This window comes from Solea senegalensis, linkage group LG17 (assembly GCF_019176455.1).
Source record: "Solea senegalensis isolate Sse05_10M linkage group LG17, IFAPA_SoseM_1, whole genome shotgun sequence".
Taxonomy (NCBI): Eukaryota; Metazoa; Chordata; class Actinopteri; order Pleuronectiformes; family Soleidae; genus Solea; species Solea senegalensis.
In genome coordinates this window covers 12,027,868-12,052,231 of record NC_058037.1, presented here as the reverse complement: position 1 = coordinate 12,052,231, position 24,364 = coordinate 12,027,868, and the positions used below count along the sequence as shown (strand labels likewise).

General features: G+C 40.2%; 1 protein-coding gene across 1 annotated transcript in view; it reads left to right on the top strand.

Moving 5' to 3' along the window:
- Positions 1-1,005: 1,005 nt before the first annotated feature.
- adgb (androglobin) overlaps positions 1,006-24,364 on the top strand; it is a 32,141-nt gene continuing 8,782 nt past the window's right edge. The window contains 29 exon segments of the mRNA XM_044049289.1: positions 1,006-1,185; positions 1,490-1,679; positions 1,822-1,911; positions 3,429-3,500; positions 3,726-3,902; positions 5,755-5,894; positions 6,898-6,984; positions 8,225-8,376; positions 9,874-9,950; positions 10,557-10,731; positions 11,139-11,232; positions 11,599-11,746; positions 14,126-14,171; positions 15,119-15,230; positions 15,391-15,454; positions 15,570-15,674; positions 15,842-15,950; positions 16,119-16,257; positions 17,065-17,179; positions 17,443-17,610; positions 18,008-18,146; positions 18,363-18,494; positions 20,404-20,497; positions 21,069-21,203; positions 21,340-21,493; positions 21,749-21,936; positions 22,115-22,281; positions 22,863-23,014; positions 24,196-24,307. Coding sequence (XP_043905224.1) covers positions 1,115-1,185; positions 1,490-1,679; positions 1,822-1,911; positions 3,429-3,500; positions 3,726-3,902; positions 5,755-5,894; positions 6,898-6,984; positions 8,225-8,376; positions 9,874-9,950; positions 10,557-10,731; positions 11,139-11,232; positions 11,599-11,746; positions 14,126-14,171; positions 15,119-15,230; positions 15,391-15,454; positions 15,570-15,674; positions 15,842-15,950; positions 16,119-16,257; positions 17,065-17,179; positions 17,443-17,610; positions 18,008-18,146; positions 18,363-18,494; positions 20,404-20,497; positions 21,069-21,203; positions 21,340-21,493; positions 21,749-21,936; positions 22,115-22,281; positions 22,863-23,014; positions 24,196-24,307 — 3,604 coding nt within the window. The 5' untranslated portion in view covers positions 1,006-1,114.

Below are 24,364 nucleotides of genomic sequence, written 5' to 3'. Positions count from 1 at the left end.
AGGAGAGAGAAAGGGAAAGACCATCTGACTCCACTCTAAGAAACAGTGTGTGATCGTCATCAGACATTATGCTTTCAACACTGCAGCTCGTGCTCTTCCACACACCTAATTGTTATCAGAGCAAAAAAAAAAAATGCAAGCGCACTGTGCCAGTTGTTTTGTGTGTGGGCCTTTACAGCAGCTCTGGAGTCAGTGCCAACATGGGCATACATTTCACTATGCATTTCACGCTGGGTTTAAACCTTGAAAGCGCATAGATATGCTTTTTCTTGGCGCGTTTCTCAGTACAATGCTGCCTTTCTGTGAGCCCCATGTGCATCACATGGTGACAGACTTGAGGCAGTACAATGATGACATTCAGGAAGTGGCATTTTTTGGGATGATCTTATCCAATATAGTTCAAGAAAAGGTGTTGATTTCAGCTGTGCAATGCTGTAGTGGTGTTGTACTGGCTTTAAATGTGCACTCACCAGCCACAGGACCAACTAAAAAAGAGGGTGTATGTAGTGGCCTTTTGCTACTGTGTCCCATCAGATTTAAAGTTCAATATGCTGTGCATTCAGCAATGGTCTATTACCTTAAGAAAGTTAAATAACCACTTTTATTTGAAGTCTTTGTTACCTTTCCATCATTTTAAACCAGTATGGCAATTATCCTCTGACCTGTGGCACTGATGAGGCATTTTCACAAAGAACTGCTGCTCACTGGATATTTTCTCTTTTTGCACCATTCCCTGTAAAACCTAGAGGATGCTGTTAGAGAAAGTCTCACTAAATCCACATTTGCTGAAATGCTGAAATCAACCTTCCCTAGCTAGAAAAAGGCCATTGTAGCAAATAAACTAGACGCTGAGACAAAGATATGGAGAGACACCGTGCGAGGCATGAGTTAATAAATAGCATTGAAGCCATTTTTGAATGACAGATAGAAATTGTGTTCCCAACCCTCACTATAGTAACAAGTGATGCCACAGCCCCAGAGCCCAGCAAGACCTCAGAGCTCCGTTGCTTAGCAACGCGCAAACTTTGAGAGGCAGAGACCTTGACAAACAGACGCGAGGGTGTCGTGCCTGACTTGTTCGCTTCCTTTATCTACATTTGTCACACCACTTACTATGTCCAAGACACAGTCAAAGAAAAAGGAGTCCTCCTCCAGCAGAGTGTCTTTGTCCGGCAAACACGCAGCGTGAGTTTGGGTTTAATTCAACGTTGTTAATTAGCGTTAATTAAGGGCAGCTGTGGTTAGCACTAGCGTTAGCTTACCTTCAAAATAAAGTAGCTTGTCGACATGCTTGATAACCGAGTAAGAAATGATTTAGGTAACAACAACAACAACAACAACAACAACAGAAGACAGGCTACATGACAAATATAACGCTGACTTTGAGAGAGAGTAACCAAGGGGTTTGTTTGGCGAGTGTTTGCTGTATCTAGACAGAAAAGGGAAGCCAAGGACAACAGTACTGAATGTCTTTGTGTCATTATTTCAGAACAGCGTCCCTTGTTGCTACTTCCTCTGAGAGTCTGGGAGGAAGAGGAGGAGGAGGAGGAGGAGGAAGTGGTGTTTGGAGGAGCAAATTCCTCATTTGGCCTGAGTGGAATGATGCAGAAGTCAACAAGGAGAAATGGGACTCCAGTAAAGGAGCTGAAGATGCAAAGTCAAGCAAGAGTCCCAATTCTGTAAATCTTGAGTAGAAAGCATTTGAAATTCAATTAGAGCATTTGATTGCAATGGAATTCATTTTGTTCATATGTTTTCTGTGCCTTTCTTTTAAAAAACAAACAAACCCCATTCACTGTATATGGTTATTTGTGTCTTTAGCCTTTTGAAGATCCTGAGGGAAAAATTTCTCTGCCTCCATCTTTAAACGTCCACTCCTGGAAACGTCCTTCAGAGTTCATTGTCGATAAGGTAATTTTACCACTAATGTATTCTATTATTATATTATTATTATTATATATATGCAGTGCTTAACAAATGTATTGGAACTCCAAACAAGCTGCCCTAAATCAATAGTGTTGCTAATCATCAAAAATCTTTTTTTTTATGTTTTTGTATGTTTAATGCTAAAATATAATAATTATTGTTATCCAAATGTACTGTTTTGCAAAAAAAAAGGCAAAAATATTAAAGAGCGTTATAATTTCTTGAGTAAGATGTCAAATTATAGTTATTTACTTCCATTCCTGAACAGAAATCTATGTTTTAGTTGTTGAATGTTAAGCCTAGTGAGCTGACTCTAATTTGGGTATAAAAAGGTAAATTCAGTTTATTTGCCAAATGAATAGTGAAATGAAAATGAAATACCATTTACAAGTTTTTGAAAGATTTTCAAAATATTGGTGGTCTCATTAATGTGTATATGTGTTGTTTTATCTGGCAGCTCAAATACATGTGAAAGAAACAATAATAAATAGAGCAGCATACTGTACTGTATGTCTCATGCATGTAAACACTAATATTATGATTTAGTTTCAGTTCATATGAAACTGATTTATTGTACTTTTATTTTTCATTTATTTTAAAACATAGCTGCTATCTTTCAGTGTTTGTTGAATAAAAGTGGGATTCTAGTATTGTTCAAACAAAAAATAATCAGGTTTAGGAGAGTCTATGCCTCCTCTACCTGTTTGTGCTCATTTGCTTTTCAACTGTTTTGTAGACTAAGTCTTACAAGTCTGCCTTGTCTTTTAATAACTAAAAGATGAGGCAAAAACTACTAATTAGCTTAACCGACTGGTTAATTAAAAAAAATCTATCTGATTGTTGCAGCTATGATAATAAAGTGTTCTCATATAAGCCACAGTCTGAAATGTAGTTAAGTAAATCTGCTCTCCAGTTACCTCCAGGGAAATTTTAATTGCATCACTCCACTTTTCTGTTACCCCTCTCACACTGTGCACTGTTTAGCAATTACCGGAAGCTTCCTGCTCTATGAGTTAGTCCTTGCCAGGTCATGCGCTGACTTTCACTCAATATGTCAAAAGCCTTTTATTAATTTTGTACAAGATGAACACGGGCTAATCATAAAAGCAATCAGCTGTGCAAATGTAGGCAACAGCTCCTCTGTGGCACTTCCTCTGAACCGGTCTTTTCCGGTGTGCATTTCCAAACCTGGTGGAGTTTGGCTCATGCTTATTTAACGATGGAAGGAAAACACGGCCTCTTATGACCCATAGCTGATCTCTCACCATCACCTGACCCATTAATTCATATTCAAATTAATAACATGATACAGCCTATTAACTTGGTGGTGAAAATGTAATCACAGTCTGGGCAGGGTTGGACCATTTGGTGGAGTAGGACAGCATGAAATAGGTCACACGTTCATGTCTGATTTAGAATGTATTTGTATTTCAATTCTGATATGTACACATTTTATTTTGTTCTGAAGTAAATGCATCAGTCTGTGCTTTTTTTTTTTTTAGCAACCCGTCATCGTTGAAAATCAAACGACATTCAACCTTCTCTCCCCAAACCATCATCTCATTTGCAGTGAGGTTAGTTCTCTACTTCTCTAATGAATGATTACTGATTTGACTGGACAGAACAGAATAGGCCAATACGTTGACAGTGTAATTCAGATGTCAGACAGTGTGACATTTGAGTGGCAGAAATGAACTAGACTGCAGTATTGTATTGCCCTATTGATTTTGGGAATGACAGATCAGAGAATTGACGCGTGATTTACTTCCTCCCCTTCTTTTCCTCCGTCGTTGATCAAGCTGATGAGGTGGATCATCAGTGAAATCTGTATTGTGTGGACGTTGCATAGCAGTACATCGACAGAACAAGACGGTTTGAAACCTTGGGAGCACATCTACGCGCTGTGTAAGGTGGCGAAAGGTCACGTACCACTCTACAACAACTATGGGAAATACTTAGTCAAGCTCTACTGGATGGTAATTCTGACGCATGCAAACACACATTCACACACGATCACCTGAGCCTAATAAGGAAATCTTGCATCTTACGGAGGAAATGGTTGTGTCACAATACCTCTTTGTTCATCACACTTCTCTTCTAGTGGCTCACTTGAGGCAATGAATGACATATACAGTACTTGCGTTGCATTGTGCAGCAGACTTCATGGAATCCAGTAGATCAAAGTGTAATGGGGATGGACTGAGAGTTGCAGGGGTAAGGAATGAGAAAGCCTGATTCACTCGGAGCTCAAATCAATCAGTCTCACTGCTGTGCCAAAAGTGGCCTGGCTTCATCCAGTGCCTGATAAATAGATATGGCTTAGCAAGAGTGAGCCGCTTCCCAGAGAGCGGGGCTCAAGTTAGATATTGATGCCCACTAAATCCATGACAGCAGGCACAACCCTTGAAGGGCTAAGTTCATTGCAGTGACATCCATATCACTTATTAAGTTCAAGAAATGTTTGGCTCCAAATGAAGGCCCTCACTGCTTTTGGATAAAGCTTACAGTTACTGGCATACGAGTATTAGAGCGAGTATTTGCCACTCTAGGTCGTGGACACTACATCTCCCTGAAAGTGAACTTCCTTTTGCACCACAATTTGGGTCAGCTAAACAATAAAAATAGACACAGCTAAAATTGATGGTGTTCTGTCACACCATGACTCTTGCCTTGACAAACAAGCATGACACAGTTGTAGGCAGCAGTCCCCGTGCCAACCGGAGCACACTAACAGATGGTTGTTGAGATGGCGTTAAGCACCCAGCCCCCAACTTACTTTCTCGTTTCCTCTCCTGTTTCGCTCATAGACTTCTCCATTTCTCCGCATCTTGTTTGATCCTTAATTGTTCTTCATCACTTCTTTTTCTTCACTATTGCCTTCTTCTAGCCACTGTTAATATGCACACATTCTCATTTTGTGCCCCTGTTTGTGTCATCCTACAACTGACCATCTCTGCATTCTTCTTTTTTCTTGGTTTCTCCTCCAACATGCCCTTCTGCACCGTGTTTTACCACCATCTGCGAACACATCGAGCCTTTCCTCGGGCGATGGTTTGACAAGAAAGTGGAAGAGGGAGCAAGAAAGGGAGTGTGCATGCTGCTCTCCTAGAAAATGGAGACGCAGCTGTGAACAGTCAGTCAGATTATCACCTGCTTTCACTGCATCTTCCTCCGTCAGTGTGAAACTCATTTAGACGTCCAGTAACCAGTCTGTGACACCACAGCCAGCATGTAACATTCTCTGACAGTACAGCATTAAAGCATGTGAGGCTAATGCCATGGGAAACATGGACTATAATACATAATACAGCATAATCCATAGATATGAGAGTTTGTTTGTAAAATTCCTTGCTTATTCTGATGATCAGAGGCACACTTTTAGCAGACTTGAAAATGGGACATGTATATTATTTCCTATTACTGTAGCAGTTTATTTTAAATGCAGTTTGTTTCCAAAACTAATGGATCGTTTAGTCAAAGAACTGAAACTTCAGACAAGCTCCTGCTTTCTCACATGTCCTTGGACATGTGGATGAACAGTGCATGAATACATGTGAAAAAGGTGGTGTTAATGGATGTGGTACACTTTTATGAATATTGTAGCCAGCTGCAGCCAGTTGACAGCTATGTACCACATGGCCAAAAGAGTGATCAAACTTTCAGTAGGGGAGTAAATAAACATTTTTACAAAAAACGTCAGATTTGAGTCTGCATAACATTTGATAACTAGTTTGAATAGTTATTGTCTTTCTTCCAACCACCATTCCTTTGATGCATCAGTTATTCTACCCAAATTTCACTTGCTGTTCCTGTCTTTTATTCTTTCAGGGTTGTTGGAGGAAGATAATGGTCGATGACTACATGCCATTTGATGAAGAAAATAACCTCCTCCTCCCTGCCTCCACCTGTCAGACAGAGCTGTGGCCGATGTTATTGGCTAAGGCTCTCATTAAAGTGGCCAACACAAAGTAAGTTACTACACAGTACTTTCTCTAAGCAGAGTTAGGAAATCAGTAAGAGGGTTAAAGAGCCGACTTAACCCTAATCCAACTACACGCCTGTTATGCAGCATGGCTGTAGTACATTTTTGTTCAAATTCATTACACAATATAATAGTACTTTTGTCTGATTTGATATTCTTTGTTTCAGTTTGTGTCAGCACATTTGCAGGGAACAAAAGTATGTCTGTGCCTTCTGATTTTTAACATAACCTAGCTTTAGCTTTATCAAAGATGTTAATGGGGGTTATTTAAATAAATGTAAAATCACTGTGTTTCAAAAGATACAAAATATTTAATGCTGAAATGTTCTATGCGTTGCAACTTTTCCCCTATCGTCTAGTATTTTAGAATATATTTCTAATTCAAAGTAACTACACATTCAAGCTCACATACTGTACACACACGACGGTATGTATTTCGCTGACTTGGCACAACCTTCACCTGACCTTATCGACTTTAGTGACTGACAGACGGTGTGCATTTCTGTGATGGGGCAACACGGCGTGTTTAAAGGTGTCCGAAGCAAGTCAAAGCATTAATGTTTCATCCAGGACAGGAAACTCGGGAGCCTCTCTCTTCATGAATGATTCATAATCCATTGTAAAAGTTCTTTGTAGCAAACTAAGACCTAACTTTTCCAGGTGCTTGCTGGGTCTTTTTTTAGAAAGCTTCACTCTTTTTAATAAAAAGCTTAATATGAGGTGCTACGTCACTTTCTTTAGTGGTTATGCCTTGTGACATTACCAGTCAAGTTGTGTTGAGTTCACTTCCTCAGGTGTCATTACTGTGGACTGCACGGGTTAGCCACAGGTCCCCAAGAGGACCAATAAAAGCAGCTGCAGCCAACTGTTTCCACTAAAAGCCAGCTGCAAATAATAAACTCACACTTCCCTTAATTAGATAAAAAGCTTTAAAAATATTCCACAAACTGTTGCAGTTGTTGTAGTAGTTTTCTGATCTTTTTTTTCAGTGCAGTGTCAGACAGCTGTGGAGAGATGGGTGACTTCACTTTTATCCACACCCTCACCGGCTGGATCCCAGAAATCAGGCCTGTAAAGTAAGATTCTCATCAGTCCACTCTACTCTGGTCTCAGTTTACATTTAATTTCTCCGTCTTAAAGAAGAAAAAAGTGAGCTGGAGTCTATTTGTCTGCAGCAGCATGGGAAGCCACGCTTTGGGAGAAAATGACTAAGGCCTAAAATGGAAACAAGGAGATATAGTGCATGATATATAATAAAAAGGGGGGAGGGGTGGCGCCATGCAGTGGAGAATCCCAGCTTGTCAGTGATGGAACTTTAATGGGGCAACAATACCTTGCAGTGGAAATGCTGAATCTTATTCTCTGTAGCTCAGCAGGTTAGCTGCTGTCAGTGAGTCGCCTGGGGGAACCTATCAACACGTACGTACAGACAGACGTCAAGCGTGACTGTGTTTATGTTCCAGATTAATTTGTGATACATGGGCTTGTAGTTCCATGTGCACATACCCATGAACACATTCATACAGCAGGTTTTATTTACATCATCTACTACTGAAATAACAAAAAGAGCTATTTTACCAGTAGGAAAAAAATATCTACCTATAAAAAACAGTGGATGTTCAGTCTCCTGACTGACGTTTAGAATAAAAAATAAAGCAAGCATGAAGAAAAGAAATAAAGTACTATCTAGATTTTTGCGGTTTTGGAAATCAACACTTCCATTGCACAAACAATTAGAATTTTTTTTTATCACAGATTTACACATCCTCACATGACCCCTCAGGCTTAAATCATGCATGCTTCCTTTTAAATGATAAAGTGATGTCATTAACACAGTGCCATGTGACTCTACCTTTCACTTACTAATCATATGTGATGATGACGCTCACTGTGTCTGGTACACGAACCTCAGACAGCTGCACAGTGTAAGTGAATGTGTCGAGGTGGCAAAGACTGCAAAGAGACAACTGTGAGATACTCTTTGTGCTTCAGCTTCACACTTGGTTTTGAAAACATTTTGTTTGTATCACTGGAAATGTCATCTTAAGGTTGTGATAACATGAAGAGAAGCAAGAGATTGCTCGAGACAAAGCAGGCATTACGAATGCAAGGGTTTTCCATTGTCATGGTGTTGCAAGTGTTTTAAGCTTAACTGTAGGCATGAGCGCTTGACATCGCTGCTTCTCTGCATATACAACGTACCCTTGAATTTCTGCACAAGACAAGTTAATATAAATGAACAATAAAGCTAATTTAAGTTTTAAGTTAACAAACAATAACCCATAACCAATTGTGTCCGCTTTGACTGCCTCGCAGGGCTGCAGATCTAGGAAAAATCTGGGACTTCTTACAAGACACCGTTCCCATATTTACACACCTGGATACGAGTTTGCCTGAGACAATGCCGCAGACTGAAGATCCAGCCCCAGGGAGAGATTCCAGCAAGAGCCAGTATGAGCAAGAGAAAAGTAAAGAGTCCATCTTTGGCACACACAAACACACCTGCAAACATGCATGTCAATTACACACTCTGCCTCTGCATGTAACTGAGTGAGTCAGGTGAATCAATCATCTATTAGATTGTGATCTTCTGTATGCACAGTTTATGTCTATTGCTTTTTAATTTGTTGATTAATACATATACATCTGTGTATATCCTATGTGTGTATATGCATCTATAAGATACTATTTAGTTATATATGAATACAAATATACAGGGTACAATCTCTGTTTTGCTCCCTCTGCATCCATAATTCAACCGGCATGGAGAATGACAATGAATATTTCATTGTTTGACACAAACTCACATTTATCAATGATTTCATTTTTGAAAAATTACAATAACCCTAAAACCACATTTATAGTATTTATTGTAGATGCTGTTTCATTTAGAACAGGAAAGACTCCACAACATCATTTACCGTCAAGTAATGTCCTAAAATACACAATGTCTGAGCTCTGTCATCAGCGAGGCAGAGCCCAGCTGCCTCTTTCCTGTCATCTGAGGCATCACTTCCTGTTCTCCTAAGCTCATGTATTATGAAGTGCAGGAAGGGTTAATGTGTGTATGTGGACTATAAATAAACAAGCAGAAGGAGCAGGGTGAATTATTTGGTGTTCCCTGAGGCCAGAGGGGATTTTCAAGGTCATTGGAATTTTTGCAATTTAAGATGAAGGAAATGATACGGAAAGAAAATTGCTTTTTGTGTGATACTGTACTTTGTGTCAAAACACCCAGAACCACAATATGACATTTTGTTATGAAAATGCTGCAGTATAAATGAAATTTCATTCCATATTCCTCCTTCTGCCTTCTTCATCTTCACTGACAATGTGTTTTGTTGCATTGCTGCCTTCTTCTGAACTCAATCATCTTGTGCTGCTTCATCCATTACGTCAACATCATTTATTGGCATGCATGCACAAAGTGGTAGTACTCCACAAAGCATTCATCTTTTTTTAAGAAATGCATTGCACAATGCTTATGCACACACACGCATACATTCAATCACAGAAAACACTCGCTGTTCCACACTCACTATTATATGCCATTGAAATGGATTTATTGAAATGCACAGATCACTATAACGTGTGAGAACCAATGCTCTTCTTTTTATATTAGTCTGACAGTGTGTCATGCATCTTTCTTCACCAAGGTCTTTTAAATTGATTTTCCTTGTCTCCTGGCCCACGTGTCTCTTACACATTATACCGCAGGATACACGATGGGAAGCAGGGCCATCTATAGATAACCTTCTACCTTTTAAAAAACAGCAGTGCTTTTACGCCTCCATGGATTCAGTTAATGTTGATTTCAACTTCTTTTTTGTGTTTGGTAGATGTCTTTACGTTTCGATATGTGTAATCAGAGTTGGTCTTGCTATATGGTTATGGTGATTTTGCATGTACCTATTGGGTTAACATATGATTTAATAATTAGTTGACTTTATGTGTGTGTTTCTCAGGTACCATGGAGGTTGTGGTGTGTGCCAGCTACTACCCTTTTCAGCCACAGGACAGTTCCTTTGGGTTTGGCTATATGGTGTGTCTTTCCACCAGTCCTCTCGTCTTAAATGACAAAATGTGAACACTTTTTTCCTATAATGTGAAACATTTGCCTCCATGAAAAACATGCATTGCAGTTAGATCTGACAAGAATACGTCATACATCTTATCATTAACTTAAGCAGTTAAAATTGTAATTTCTGTGATGACCTGAATGAAACTGAGGAAGTAATTAACATTAATATTTTTACACATATTTACATACCGCACATTGTACATAGAGTTGAATCACTATATGTCTACTTACATACTTAAAATATCTAGTGCTTTCAGCACATCTGTTATTTAACACAACAATGTGGAAATGTACTGAAGCCATAGCAGTGGGTGGTAAAGTTGAAACACAACAATGCTTGTGATCTGGGGGCATGTTGTGTTCTATTTGGATGCTTTGCCTCAACAGGCTTCACTTTATTTATTATTTACACCAATGCTAAACCTAATTGATGGACAGTTTCCAGGATTTCTCTACTGTTGCTGGTGAGATTAAGACCTCCACACTGAGCATGGTCAACCTTGACTTTACTTACCCTTACTGTATGTGCATTTATTTCTGTGCTTCTGTCTATTTGCTGGATCATAGGCCAATTCCTCAGAGGTTCTGCGACAGTATGGTCTCTCATTGCTCTACAGCCACATTGCCTTGTTGACCAGAACCCGATCATGTCAGTTGGAGGCACCACCCCAACCTCCGCCTGTGCCCCAATGGAAACTCATTCGCCAGCGCAAGGAGACTGTGATCACTGATGAACCACGGAGTGAGTGATAGACACTGAAAGAACATGGACACATTTTTAGAGAAAAAGGCGAGGAAGGGGAAACCAGGAGGTGGATGCAGGGGAGAAAATCAAACACACAGTAGAAATTATGTGATGGCGTGTAGGCGAATGTCATAAATAAATATGACTAGGAAGGAAAGTGAGTGCTAATGCAGGGGATTTTGGAATACACAGTGCAGAAAGCAAACAGTAGCATATGCAGAAATGAAAAAAAGAGGGTGAATAGGTACAATACTGTATTGTAAATAGCTGCTGGTTCAGGCATATCTGACATCAGCTGATCTCTGAGTGCAAAACAGAAAATGCAGTAAAATGAGTGAGAGTGTGAAAAAGCTTTGCTGGCATGATGGATGAGGATTTTTTTTTTTCCTTTTCTCCTTTTGCAGAGCTTCCTTTGTCAAAACCAGAGCAGTTCATTGAGGTTGCCAGCCCTTTTCTCTCCTACTGCATCAGGAGCAGCGTTGGCTTGATCCCAGAGCTGTGTGTACACTGAGATGAAGTAAAACTGAGGAATTAAACAAACCTGCCTTTCTATTCTACTGCTCATTTTGCCATTAAGTAACCCGTACTCTGACCTGCCTGTGGAGGAAACAACCTCTCCCTTTCTGCCTTCCACAGGGCAATGACATACATGGCAGTTCAGAGCAGCGTTTTAGTTGAAATGCTGCTCTGGTGTCATTTGATGTCTGTGATGTGGCACGCATGACTCATCTGTAGGTGATATAGCATTATTGCTTAAAGGATTCTACCATGAGATGAGGTGCATGTGTGGCATGATGATGATGATGCAGTGTGATGCATGTTCTGTATGTGCGCATGGCATGAATATGTGTCTTTGTGTATCAGCGAGGCCAAGCAGAGTGCTCAGAAGCGTTCCAACGGATCCCCTCTGGTGTCCATCACTGAGAAAGAGGAGACTGATTGCCGAGAAGGCCAGGAGCCTGCTGCAGCTGAACCCCTCAACGAGACTACAAACGGGACTGATGAAATAAAGGTACATAGAATTACTCCCGGCTGAACATAAGGTTGAGTTATACATCCAGTGTGAGTGTGGTTAACATATTACAGAGCAATTTTTAACCATAATTAATTGTGGTTAACCCAAACTATTTGTTTAATAGCTTTTAAGATATGTGAATTCACTGTAACATTTGTCTAAGATGCTTTTTTTTCCCACCCTACTCCCATCACTTGTACTGCCCTGCAAGTAAGCAGTTGAAGGCTCTGTGTGTTGCTGAAAACAAGGCTGCCATCCCCCAGTCTCAAAGTCACTTCTGTTGTTTCACAGCCAGGCTGCCACTGACCAGGGGCACATCTGCACTAAAGAGAAAACCAGTGATGGAGGGGGAGATGGGGAGGGGGCTTCAGAGCAGCAGTGGAAAGACAGAGACAAGGATAGAAGCAAAGAGAGTGGACTAAAGGGAGTTTGGGGAGCAACTGTGGCAAATCAGAAAAGAGAGGCACTGAAAAAAAAGAGAAGTACGTGACAGTTGGAGAGGGAGGGATTAAAGCAGAACAAGAGATGGAGATATGGGAAAAGAGAATCTCTGGTGTGTGTTGGTGTTGAACAGGACGTTGGGTTTCGTACAGAGAGAGAGAGGTCGGTTGCTGCTCTGATGAAAAAAGAAGTGCAATTAGATGGTGAGCCATCAGTGTCTGCATCTCCAGGGGGGTTCATTATTACACTTCATCCCTGGCTTACAGTGAAAAAATAGAGTTCATATTAATCGCTCTCTTGTGTAAGTGTGACCAGTTATAGAGTGGTTAGGCTGGGGTGATATGAGCATGCTGATTTGATGTGCGCACATTGACGACTGGTTTGTATTTAAGTGTGTCACATTTTAACTGTACAGGTTTTATCACGATGCACATGGAGTTTATAATGTGTTGAGGGGACAGTTCATCAAGTGAGTGGGAGTCTTTTCTTGGTCTTTAGCCCTCCCTCTGTTTCATTCAGTGCTGGCAAACAGACTTGTCTACTTCATAGAAATGGGAAACAGGTGGTGTCACATGATCTCTCTAATACCAATCAACTTGCTCAACTACAATGTGAGTTAAAGTGTTGGATCCTTGAGCATGTGTGCAGTTTTAACTCTAATATGCTTGGAATGTGGTAATTCACTAAAGCCCCTTCACTTATGCTAGAGAACCACATTTCCCTTAAGTTCAGTTTAGGCTGTGAGATCAATGGCTTGTCTTGTGCCTTTGAATTGAGAAAGGACACAAAAACCTTGTTTTTCCTTGCATGAACGGGGATACACATAAAATATTCAGTAAGGAGAGTCATTTGAAGAGCAAAGACTTAACTCTGTTAAATAAAGCCTCTGTTATGCTTTATTTCTGGACCTGGCTGCAGAGGAACACATGAACAGAAATAGGTGCAGTAAAAATACTTATAATTAAAGAAAGCCAAATTATAGTACTGACAAAATGGCAAAAAAGAGGAAATTAGAACACAGATTTCAGCCATTGTGGTAGCCCCATAAAGTGTGGTTTTCAAAAAACTGTGCTTTTCCACCCATCATCTCAAGATGAAAAGCAGCGGCTTAAAACCTACCGTGTGTCTTCTGAGTGTAGAAAGGCATGTTGTGGATGCTGAAGAGATAACTCAAACTTTTCTGCTCTCTTGTGATCCCATACAGGGCACACACGCACACATGCACGCACACACACATCACATATACATTTCTGTTGCACGAAAGTGATGCTGTCCTGGTGGTGAGGAGGTCAAGTGTGCCTCCTCATCACAATGCCTCTTTCCGTCTGGGTCTCCGAGTACTTATTCAAATAAGTGGTGACTCACAGACACACACACACACAAACACTGACTCATTGGACAGCCTTGGCAGGGTTTGCTTTGAAGTTACACAGCACAAAACCATCATTCTTATTCAGAGCTTAGTTAACTATTTGATATTCATCATAATATTTCCTTAGGGAAGCATTGTTTAAAAAAAAGTGTAGCTTGTGATATAGGTTTACCAAGTTTCTTGTAATCAACGTCCAGCCACACTCAAACAGAAGTATATGTGATAATGACTCGTTATTAGCTATATTTCTTGATTGTGCTGGGCAGACAGGCATGGAATCAGAGCTGAGTGTTTTAAATAATGTGCCAAACAACATAACACCTCCTCATCTCTCACTGTTAGTGGAAGCAATTCAGAGCTGGTATTCCTTGGTCGTAGTTTCAGCAGAGGAGGAGCAGCCCTTGTCACATTAAACCGTACCTCGTGTCCGTTGCTGTTCAGCAAAAATGGCGTAACACCACAGCTGGTGTGGAATCACGGGGGGGAGAGGCATATCTCTGGCAGAGTAACTCAGTACCTCACTTTTCATGCCTTTCTCTTTTCCTCTCTCTCTGTCCCCCTAGGTTACTGCAGAGGACAGGAAGAAGGACGATGATGACATCTCCAGTGGTAAAAAGCTGTTCCTTTGCAATGCTGCTCGCCTCATGCTGAAATGAATGTGTGCCATATCTCCACACAAGATTACTTTTACCTGAGGTCAAATTTTTACCACAAGTGGAAGATGCTAATTAATTTTGCTTTATTGGAAATGATGAATGTAGGGAAGGTCGGTGTTATTGGTTGACTTGAGCAGCATCTGCGCAGCATAGTCCAATTAATGTGTTTAGAGGAATTTGCATGTTTCTCCTCCACTCCCTTGATGTTTTTCTCCATGACTCTATCAGTTGGCCAAGACACTTTGAAGATGGTGGGACTGAAATTATGCCTTATGACAACCGGCCAATTCCCTGCCTTCTCTGTGCTCCCATTTAGTTGCTTAGTAACACCTGCAGTTTGAGTGAGCAGACCACCATTGCTCAGCAGCAGAGACTCTGGCCCTTTCTGCCTCAGCTTTGTAATCAGAGTCTCACTTTGAGTCCAGCTCGGGGGCAGAGCAATTGTGTGTATATATGTATGTGAGCTTGTGTGTGTGTGTGTGTGTGTGTGTGTGTGTGTGTGTGTTGTTTTGGGTGGAGTGAGTGTCTATGTGCATATGTCTATGACTTTGCTCTGCATGCATCGAGCTGGTGGGAGTCGTGAGTGGGAGTTTGGATGTGCATGTGCGCTTACACTATGCCATTACGTGGGAGTGTGGCCAATTCCACTCACTGTGTTTAAGATAATAATTTGAGTCTAGGATAACATGCAGTGAGTCACAAGAGGAAAAGGCATTTTGTTACTCGAAGCATTTTAAAATGGAGGATTTCACAGGCGGATTTCTGTATCCATTTTGTAATGAAAAGAAGCATTTGAATCGGATGCTCCTACTTAATAAGGGCAGGCTTTTCCTTTTATTGACTTGATGCACATTTCTATTACCAATACTGAATGATTGTATATTTATTATTCATCTCTAGATGGGCAGAAATCTGCAACAGTGGAGCCTGTCACTGAGGAAACGTCAGTTCCTGTTGAACCTTTATTACAGAAGACCTGGGTAGAGCTGGACGACTTTGCTAAATGCTTTCAGTGAGACACACACACACGCAGACAGACGTAAACATGTTTTTATTACGCACCGCAAACACACTTTGCCACTAAAAAGAACAACAAAACAGTCAAATAGAATGGTTGAGGTGCCTAAAACATGCACATATATAAGTGGAATTTATTTCTGTTTGCATTGAAGGACTCTGGTGGTGTTCCATAAACCACAAATCTACCCACATCACAGCCATAAATCTCATTTGAAGGTACAGTTTGCATCACAAAATGACCTGCTGATGGATTTCTGACTTTTGCATCTTTTTTATCACAGCATTGTATGAATTGAGTTAATATTGCTATTAACGTAGCTGTTGTCTGCAGAGCACCATGTCCAAAACTGCAGCAAGTAGCAGCAGCACAGGATCCTCTACCCACTCTCTTAGCGTTGGATCGCTCCACGTGATATCTGCTGTCGCAAACCCTGAAGTATACACATTAACACACAAATACACGCACTCCTTGCACACAATTCTTATCTCTTCCTCTCTTTAAATAATACTAAGTTACCTTTTATCCACCACTTCTCCCTATGGCTTTCTGGTTCCTCTCTCTACATACTATATTTTTACTGTTTATTTGTATTTTTGTCCAAGTGTCCAGAGGTGAGAGGCACTTATTACCTGTGTTTGGACAGCATGCAGCCTTCCCAGATCCTCATAAGCTTCTCAGTTCTGCTTGTCTGGGGAGATGCGGCCGAAGAGAGTAAGGGTTTCTGCGCACACAGAAATCAAATTTTTAATTTTAGTATGCACAAACCATATCTTCATCTTATCTTTTGTAAATATTCATAGAACTGTTTTGATATTTGATTATCATGTGTGACCAGTAACACTTTTTTTTTTCTCCACTTCCCGTGACAACACTGCTCAGAAAAGGAAATATCAGCAGCGTGTAGGGCTGCAGTTCTCACAGCACAGCCACACTCCTGGAAGAGTGTGCATTCTCAGCTACCTGTTCTCATCATCAAGACCACGTCCTCCAAGGCAGCCATGCTTAGTTTACCTCCAGGGTAGGAGAGCATTGATTACTACTTATACCCCTCTACCCTCCAAAATCAAGTTTTCATTTTTATACGTCATTATAGTCGTAGTAATAGTGATTAAAGCTAAAAGCTTTAGTCACACTCAGTGTACACACTGAGTCAGAATGAAAAGGAATACCCATGTCATTAAAATGCATGTATTTTTACTTCCACTCTCTGCATGATTTCTTTTTTTAAGAAATACCCTTTATTCATTTCACTGTTATAAATGTATGCAGCTATACTGAGATTCACTTGAGGCCACCATCAAGTTAGCAGAAGGTATCTGTCTACCTCAGATGCTCTAAAAAGCAGTAAAAAAGCAACTGTCCTAGTCTCTATTAATGGGTGCTTCTTGGCCTAGAAGCAGAGGGCCTAGTTTTTGGGGTCAGGTGCAGGTATGCAGCAGTGCAATTACCACTGAGCCATAATCACATACGCACTCGCTGCTTATCGTGCCCATACGCCATATAGTTACACTCTCTGAGAGATAATAGCTGATAATGCTGTTAGGCTGCAATCATTTTTAAACACTCCCACTCGTTCTGTGCTCCTGTGAGCCCAACTGCATGTGGAATACTATGTTCCCACTGTGTTATTCTTTATTTAAACACTTTCTTTCCCATGTTAATATTTTAATGTTATAGAGATTTTTCTTCTCCCTTTTGGTGTAAAAATTGCAGGTTTCTTTTATTCTCTTCTTCTTTTTAACAGCTTAACACCAAGAACTACTGATTTTAGCTGTAAACACTAAATAGTGTGCCTGTTTTCATAATACTACCCCCCCCCCCACAGGCGCCACGTGTTGTCCTTCCACACAAAGGCAGTGCTGGGCTACCATGTCCACCTGTGCAGCAAGACACCTTTTGTTTTTGGGGATGAAGAAACTGTTATGTCACAGCTTACCAAGGTAACCAGGGCCTATATTTATCTGTTGACAGTAATTCATTCAGTGTTCAAGATGACATTTTAGTTTAGTTTATGAAAATAAGGCATAAACTAGGCAAAAATAGGCACTATTCTCACATATTCCAAACTGTTTCTCTGCTTTTGTACTTGTTGTCCTAGTTTCCCTGAATGTATCATTGCATGTGAGAAACTACCAGTCTAATTTGTGTGTGCTTTTACGTTATGTCCATTTACATAAATACATTTGATTTAATCTTTTAACAGGAGAGTGCTCGTTTTACTGAGCAGGCTTTATCCATTTTGCAAGCCCTAACCAGAGTGGTGACTTCCTTTAGCGATGAGCACGGTCAGCCATTGGCCAGAAGAGCCCTAAAAGAAGCTCATTGTGCCCAAAACATCAACACTGCCCTAGGGAAATGGCAACACCAAAAGGTAACTTGCTTATAGTGGTGTGTGGTCATAGTTTGGTAATTGACAGTTGCTACATAATGCAAGCAGATACATGAATGACATGTGTTTAAAGCCTGAAGTCTATGTCCAAATTGATAAATCCCAATTTAAACAAGCTTTTTAATTAATATGCAAAAAACGTTATCGCTCGCTATATATAATATTAAGTTTTATATAATATTAGTGCCATATTGTTATTACAATACCATACTATACTGTGACCATGCAGAATAAATAGTTCTGACAGGTCAGGTTTGCATTATCTTAGATGGCTCTAACAGACTGTTCTAGATGATTATTTCTGTTTGGAAATGCCTTTTTTTTTAGACCACATTTCATAATCTTTTTCAATATGCTTGTGTGTGTGTGTGTCTTTTAGGTATTTAACTCTGCAGTTTATCACATGCTGTGTGAGTCTCTGGGCAGGAAACTTACAGCAGAGGAGCGATTTGCTCTACTGGCCCTCACTGCTGACCCTTCTCTCTTGAACAGTGGCTTCAAGAAAGGTTCTCCTGCATGTAGGTGCCATCTGTCTGTTTTTAAATTTGACATTGACATAAATGTTTGTATGTTCATCGAACACATGTAATTCAACTTCAACTCATGAAAGAATGAGACACATTAGACACCTATTTAAACTTAATTGTCACCCAGTCCAACTGCGAGTGGACAGAAGCTATCTGTTATGTTATCTCATAGTTTGCATTACGCATTGTTGCATTGCTGTGACTTAGATGCAGTGCCAAAGCTTCCTGAAAACTGGAGAGACAGGCAGCCTTCAGATGTGGAGGTCAAGGCAGTCACCATCCTCCAAGCTGGATTTAGAAGGCACTTGGTGCGAGAAATCCTGACAGCTTCAAAACCAGGTAAATATATTCATACTGACATATTGACAAAAAAATGTACTGACACTCTTGTAGCTATTTCTTGTGCACTGCCTTGTTTAAAAGACAGACACATTTGTAGTAATTAGGCAGGTGTAATGAACTAAATTGGAGGGGGAAAAAACAAAAAAATAGAGCAACACAATACCTGTGTTTCATGTGGTGACTATAATTATCCCCACACACACACAGTACAATACAAATTCTGCTTCTTCCATTCACCATTTGATTTAGCCTGATGGCACATATTGAGCCTCAGAGCAGAGGTACAAATATGTATTGATGAGACTGCCATTGTTACTAATGCATCCTGACAGATGAGGGGTGGCCACAGAGGAGACAAACACACACACACATGAATCTCACACAAATAAGGACACATCATTCCCGCATCAATATCTGAATAACGGCAAGTGAAAGATGAAGAAGACAAGACGAGGCAACATATCGGACAGATTGTTGTAAAGAATGAGATTATAAATACAGTGACACATTTTAGTTTTAGTTTCTCTTTAAGATTTATTTGAAAATCTTCCTTTGGAATAATGTATTCAGTGTTTCAGTGCCAGTTACATTCACGAGCAGGTTATAGGCAACTTACACAATTTCCTCAGTTTGAGTTGAATTATTTTCAATCAACCTCTTTTTAAGAGGGGATGGTAATTATTTTTACACTAAAGGTGTTTTTGCTGGTGCCCTGAAGCCAAGTATATCCTCTCCAGACATACATGGACACATGACACACTTACCCTCTGAATAACATGCACATATGGGGGATGCACAGCCTCATTTATAGAGTGTTTGCATAAAAAACGACTGCATTATTGCTTGTGTTTTTGCCTAATTTTTATGGTCTTGAAAATACGGCTCAAGAATACCAAATATCCAGAATATCCACATAATGAGAGAGCCCATCTGCCACTGTTGTCAATTGTGTTGCAATCGGAGGAGCACACACAAACACATGGAGGCTGGATAACTTGACTTCCCTGAAACAGATCTGTTAAGTTCTCTTTGATGAATTTAAAATAAGTACCTTGGTGTTTTGCTTTTTCCTTGAGTGCCACTCTGAAAGCACAATCATATTTTAAAAACACTGCTTGCATTTTGAGAAAGAATTTATTCAAATAAAATTAAGAACCTCCAGGTTCCTCCTTTTGGTGCTTTTTTTATACACAGTATTACAGTAAAAACCCCACATTTCTGTCCATCTCTCCTACACCTCACTCTTTCACGCGTCATGTTCTCCTTCCCCCTATTTTTCTTCCTCCCTCTGCCTCTGTCTGTGCTCGTCTCTTGCCTCGTTTAGTAACCATCTTTATGTCATAAGATGACATAAGATGATGGCCTTGGCCACTCTTATGGCTGTATCAATTTAGGAAAGTGGCCATTTAAAAGGAGAGTTGCAAGAAAGGAGGGTATGGGTTGGGAAGGGATGTGAGGACACCTATGCCACATGTCAGATGTGACAACATCTATCATTCAGCTGTCTCCTGAGAGTGCTTTTCTCCCTTACATGTGCACATACATACCCATAAACACGTCGTACTATATCTATCATGAAGGCTTCATTTCTGTCTCGTTGGTTACCTGTCTGGTGAGATGAGTGTGAAAGTTCCTGCCAAGGTGTGAATAATCTCCTATGGCCTCTCACTGAATGAGGCAAAAATGCATTTTACTTGACACCTTAAGACATTTCTCAACCTGGCTTGAAAAATCTGGATGAAACCAGGTGTAAATAACTACCATGAACTGGGTCAGTGGCAATAATGTTCCCGTGTTTGGCAGCAACATGGATTGTCTTTCATCTTTAATGGTACCTTCTGTTCTGTGTGCATGTGTGATCATGTATGTAGTATGTACACACTCTTTGTGTGCTCCTGTCATCCAGGCACGAAGGAGAACCTCAGGACTTCTAAGGTCCTTTTCGACATGTGGTCAAAGGTTGAAACGGATGCTGACAAACACGCCATCTTTTTGCTAAGGTAAATAAATGATGCATTTTGTAGAAATAATGAATCTGAAGTGATTCATAATACAATAATACATCGCTCCTTATTAATCTGGGAGAATATGAGAGCTCCCCTACCAGTTCTGTACTGGTACATTGTACATTGTACATGGCATCCGTTTAGCCTCTCTGTTGCACTGCATGCCCAAAATCTGCTCTCTCTCCTGGTTGTGGCGGCCCGTGGCGGCCATGCAGGGAGCATTTTCCACATTGTGTTCCATCTTTTCCCAGTGGTACCATCTGCTGTTTATCTTCTCCTCGTTCCAATCAGCTAACAGCGTCTGCTGAATGACCTGCTGTCTGGGGAAGGACTGCATGTGTGTGCATGGGCATTCAGAGCATAGTCAGTGTGTGCATGCAGGGCAGGGGCGGGGGTTTGTTGGGTGTTGTGAGCTTGACAGAAACTGACAGAAACATCCACTTCAGCCAAAGTCCATGCTGGGTTGTAGAGTGCATTTAGTTTCCTTCAGTATATTGTCTTTTTTTTTTCCCTCACTGTATATCATTCATAAGACGTTTGTGTAATTTTTTTTTTTTTCCCCCAGGTATGTTATTGAAAACCACTTGGAGAAGGAAGCAAATCTCTATCCCTGTCAGCAGGATGAATGGACCAAGATCACCTTCGCCGATTACTCCGTCTCTCTTCAAGACACAGCCAACTCCTGGGTCTTGGTGTTTAGGTTAGAATAACACATGTTAAAGCTAATATTGGGAAATGCTGATAGTTTGTAAATGCTGATTCTGTGAATGTCAACAAATAAGTTCTCATCTGGAGTTTGATATTGTGCTCTATCTTTATGTCTGGTTTATATGAAGAGAGGTATTCCTGGTTCCCGAGGAGATGCTAGTGGTACCAAAGGTCTACTCCCCAATCCCCAATTGTCTGCTGCATGTAATAAATAATGACACAGGGGAGGAGCTGGACATGGTCTTCAACAAACTAGTACCCAATGTCTATCAACCCAACAAGGTCTGTGGAGAGGACTAATGTATTTGACAATGTATTAGATTGTTGGTACATTACAATTTATTTAGTTTATTTGTGACCCCTATGATCAATAGCACTACTTCATCTATCAGTAACTGAGTGCAAACACATTCTTAGAGAGAGCAATAAATTGAAATGTCTTCTTGTGCTTGCTTTCACTGTTTTGATCTGCCTTATATACCTCTTCAAAAAGTGTTTGGTTTTTATCATTAAATGTCTTTGTGCTTGTTATTCCAGCTTGGTTATACCTTCATAGCAGAGGCTATCATCCCTGAGTCACTGCCTGTTGGTGCCAAGTGGAGGATGCGCTTGATCAGCTCAAGAGAACCTCTTCCAAAATTGTCCCGTGACGTTCCACTCAACAAATTCTCTGTCAAGGAATTCCAGGATTATTACATTCCCAATGAGAAATACGTCATATGTCGGTAAGACAAAACAAGCGTACATAATAGTGTATTAGTACTTGCACTACAGTAAATGATGTAACGACAATCAAAGGGCAAATGTTTAGCTAAATTCAACAGTTATTCATTTGAAAAGCCACAAGACAAAATACAAAAGAACAGTTGTGCCCACAAACATGTTAAAGCATTTTTTTTATAGTTACTTTGTCCAGGTAACAACAGACGTCCAAGGAACAATTCAGTTTCAGACTTCGACGTCAGATGTACTGATAAGTCTGTCAATACTTGACCAGGAAAAGAAGGTGGTCAGCAACACTGGGAAAGGCCATGTCGTGATTCCTGTGTTCTGTTTTCTGGCCAATAAAGGTGAGCACCCAGTAGTTTCAGCAAATGAATAATTTTAAAAAATTATTAAATTATAATTAAAAATAATTAAAAGCTTTATGGCAGAAGATTCAACAGTCTGATTTCTGTATCTGTGTGTCAGCAAGTCATGATGTAAAGCATGTCATCATGCCATCACAAACACCATTTTAACCCAATGTAACTGTTGTACTATTCTCAAATTATTAGATAGATATCTATCTATATTAGATATAGGGTTAGATATCCATTTTTTGATTAGTGTTATTATTGTTAATATTATTTAAAATGTGCATTGCATTTGTTTGTGCTTTATTTGGCTTTAAGTTCATACTGTAAACAAAGCATGGGTGGAGGACGAGTGGAGTAATGGGGAGACACCTCTTGTGCACACTTTTCCATTAAACATTTCCATAGTATTGGGGTGGAGAATGAAATCTCGGAGACCTCTTGAATAGCTCTTCAAAACCTGTGTAGCCTGCTTTTCTGTTCATGCCTTTAGTTACAAAGGGACATATTGCTGACCACTCCTCTTTTTTTTTCCCAGATATGGTCTTTGTTTAATATCTCTCCTCATGTTACAGCATTTAGTTACACAGATGAGATGAGCCAGAAGCAGAATGGATACACAAACCAGAGCAATGGAGTAAAGGTGGGAGGCACTTCCCTACAAAATTCTGGGAAATCAGACTCCTTGTCTGACCAGCAGCAGCAGTCTCCTCCCACAAAGTCTATGGTATCACTGACAACTGTCTGTGTGCTATCTGTTTTTGTTCAAATGCTAAACTGATCTCACTTGTGTGTATTCACAAAAAAAATGTCTCTTTCTTTCTCAGCCACTTTATTGTCTGCCTGTTTTCATATCAATTTTTCACTACACAATGCACACAACGCCTTAATTGCAGGCATGCACACCCCCACGTGCACATTCTCACACAAACAATATTTGCAAGAGAGCAGCAGCAACCAGAGGGGTGGTTTTGTTGTTACTGTCTGACTTGTCAGGGAACAGTAATGTGTACATGATTTATGAGTCACTCTTTTTGTCTGAAGGCTGTATACCTAACCTGTTGTCATTTATTTATTTAATGCCAAAGTATGTTGCAGACGGACACCATCATCATTTACAGACACACGCACACACACACAAAAACGTGGCTTGATGGCTTTTAATAATACAAGTCATACGTGTGGAGAACAGTTTTAGCTCTCCTTCAGTAGACCTTTTGCTACAGACTAGAAGGTTTGGTTTGGCTAATGCGTGGTATGTGTATCGAATCGTAAGTGTGAAGCAACAACAAAGTAGTGGCGTCAATAGTAATAGAGACGGATCATGTTGGATCTCACTGATCAGCAGCAGGCGAGAATAAACAGAAATCAATCAGGACTAAGAACATTGATCAAGACTTGCACCACAGGGACACACAGCAGACATATTGATGCTCAGTAATGATGGATTAATGTTGAAGCCTCCTATAGTGCAACACACTATACACGATAACATACACATTTTCTGCTCTGTTGAAACTATAAATATATACGTACATTAGGTAAAGTTAAAAAATAACAATAATTTGTGATGTGTTTGGCTCGATTAGTTTGAGTATCACCTTAAGAAGTTGTCTGGATTCTGTTGTTTCTGTTCGGTGTGAGGATTGTGGGAGTTGCCGCCTCTCAAAAAATCTTGGCTAATAAGCCCTTTTGCTTTTTCTGCCTTGACAAACATGAGCTTGTGTCAAAAAGAGAAGAGCAGAGATAACACAAAACAAAGTGTGGTGCTCTTTTAAATTCTGTGTCTCATCAGCATTCACAGTTATATGCTCACAGTCTTAAGGTGTTGTACATCTTATTTTTTTACTGTGTGCACTTAATTTTGTCATAAGTTGTACGCTGACTTTGTCTGTCTGTGTTTCACAGGACCATAAGTACGTGGTGCAGGCAGAGGTGCTGTATAAGAGCTGGAAGTTGAATGGATCTCAGCTGGATTTTGTCCACACACTCCGAGACATGGAGAAAAATGAAATGAGAGGTAAAATCATAAATCTTGATATGAGCATCCAGATGAAAATCTAAACAAGCTCATATC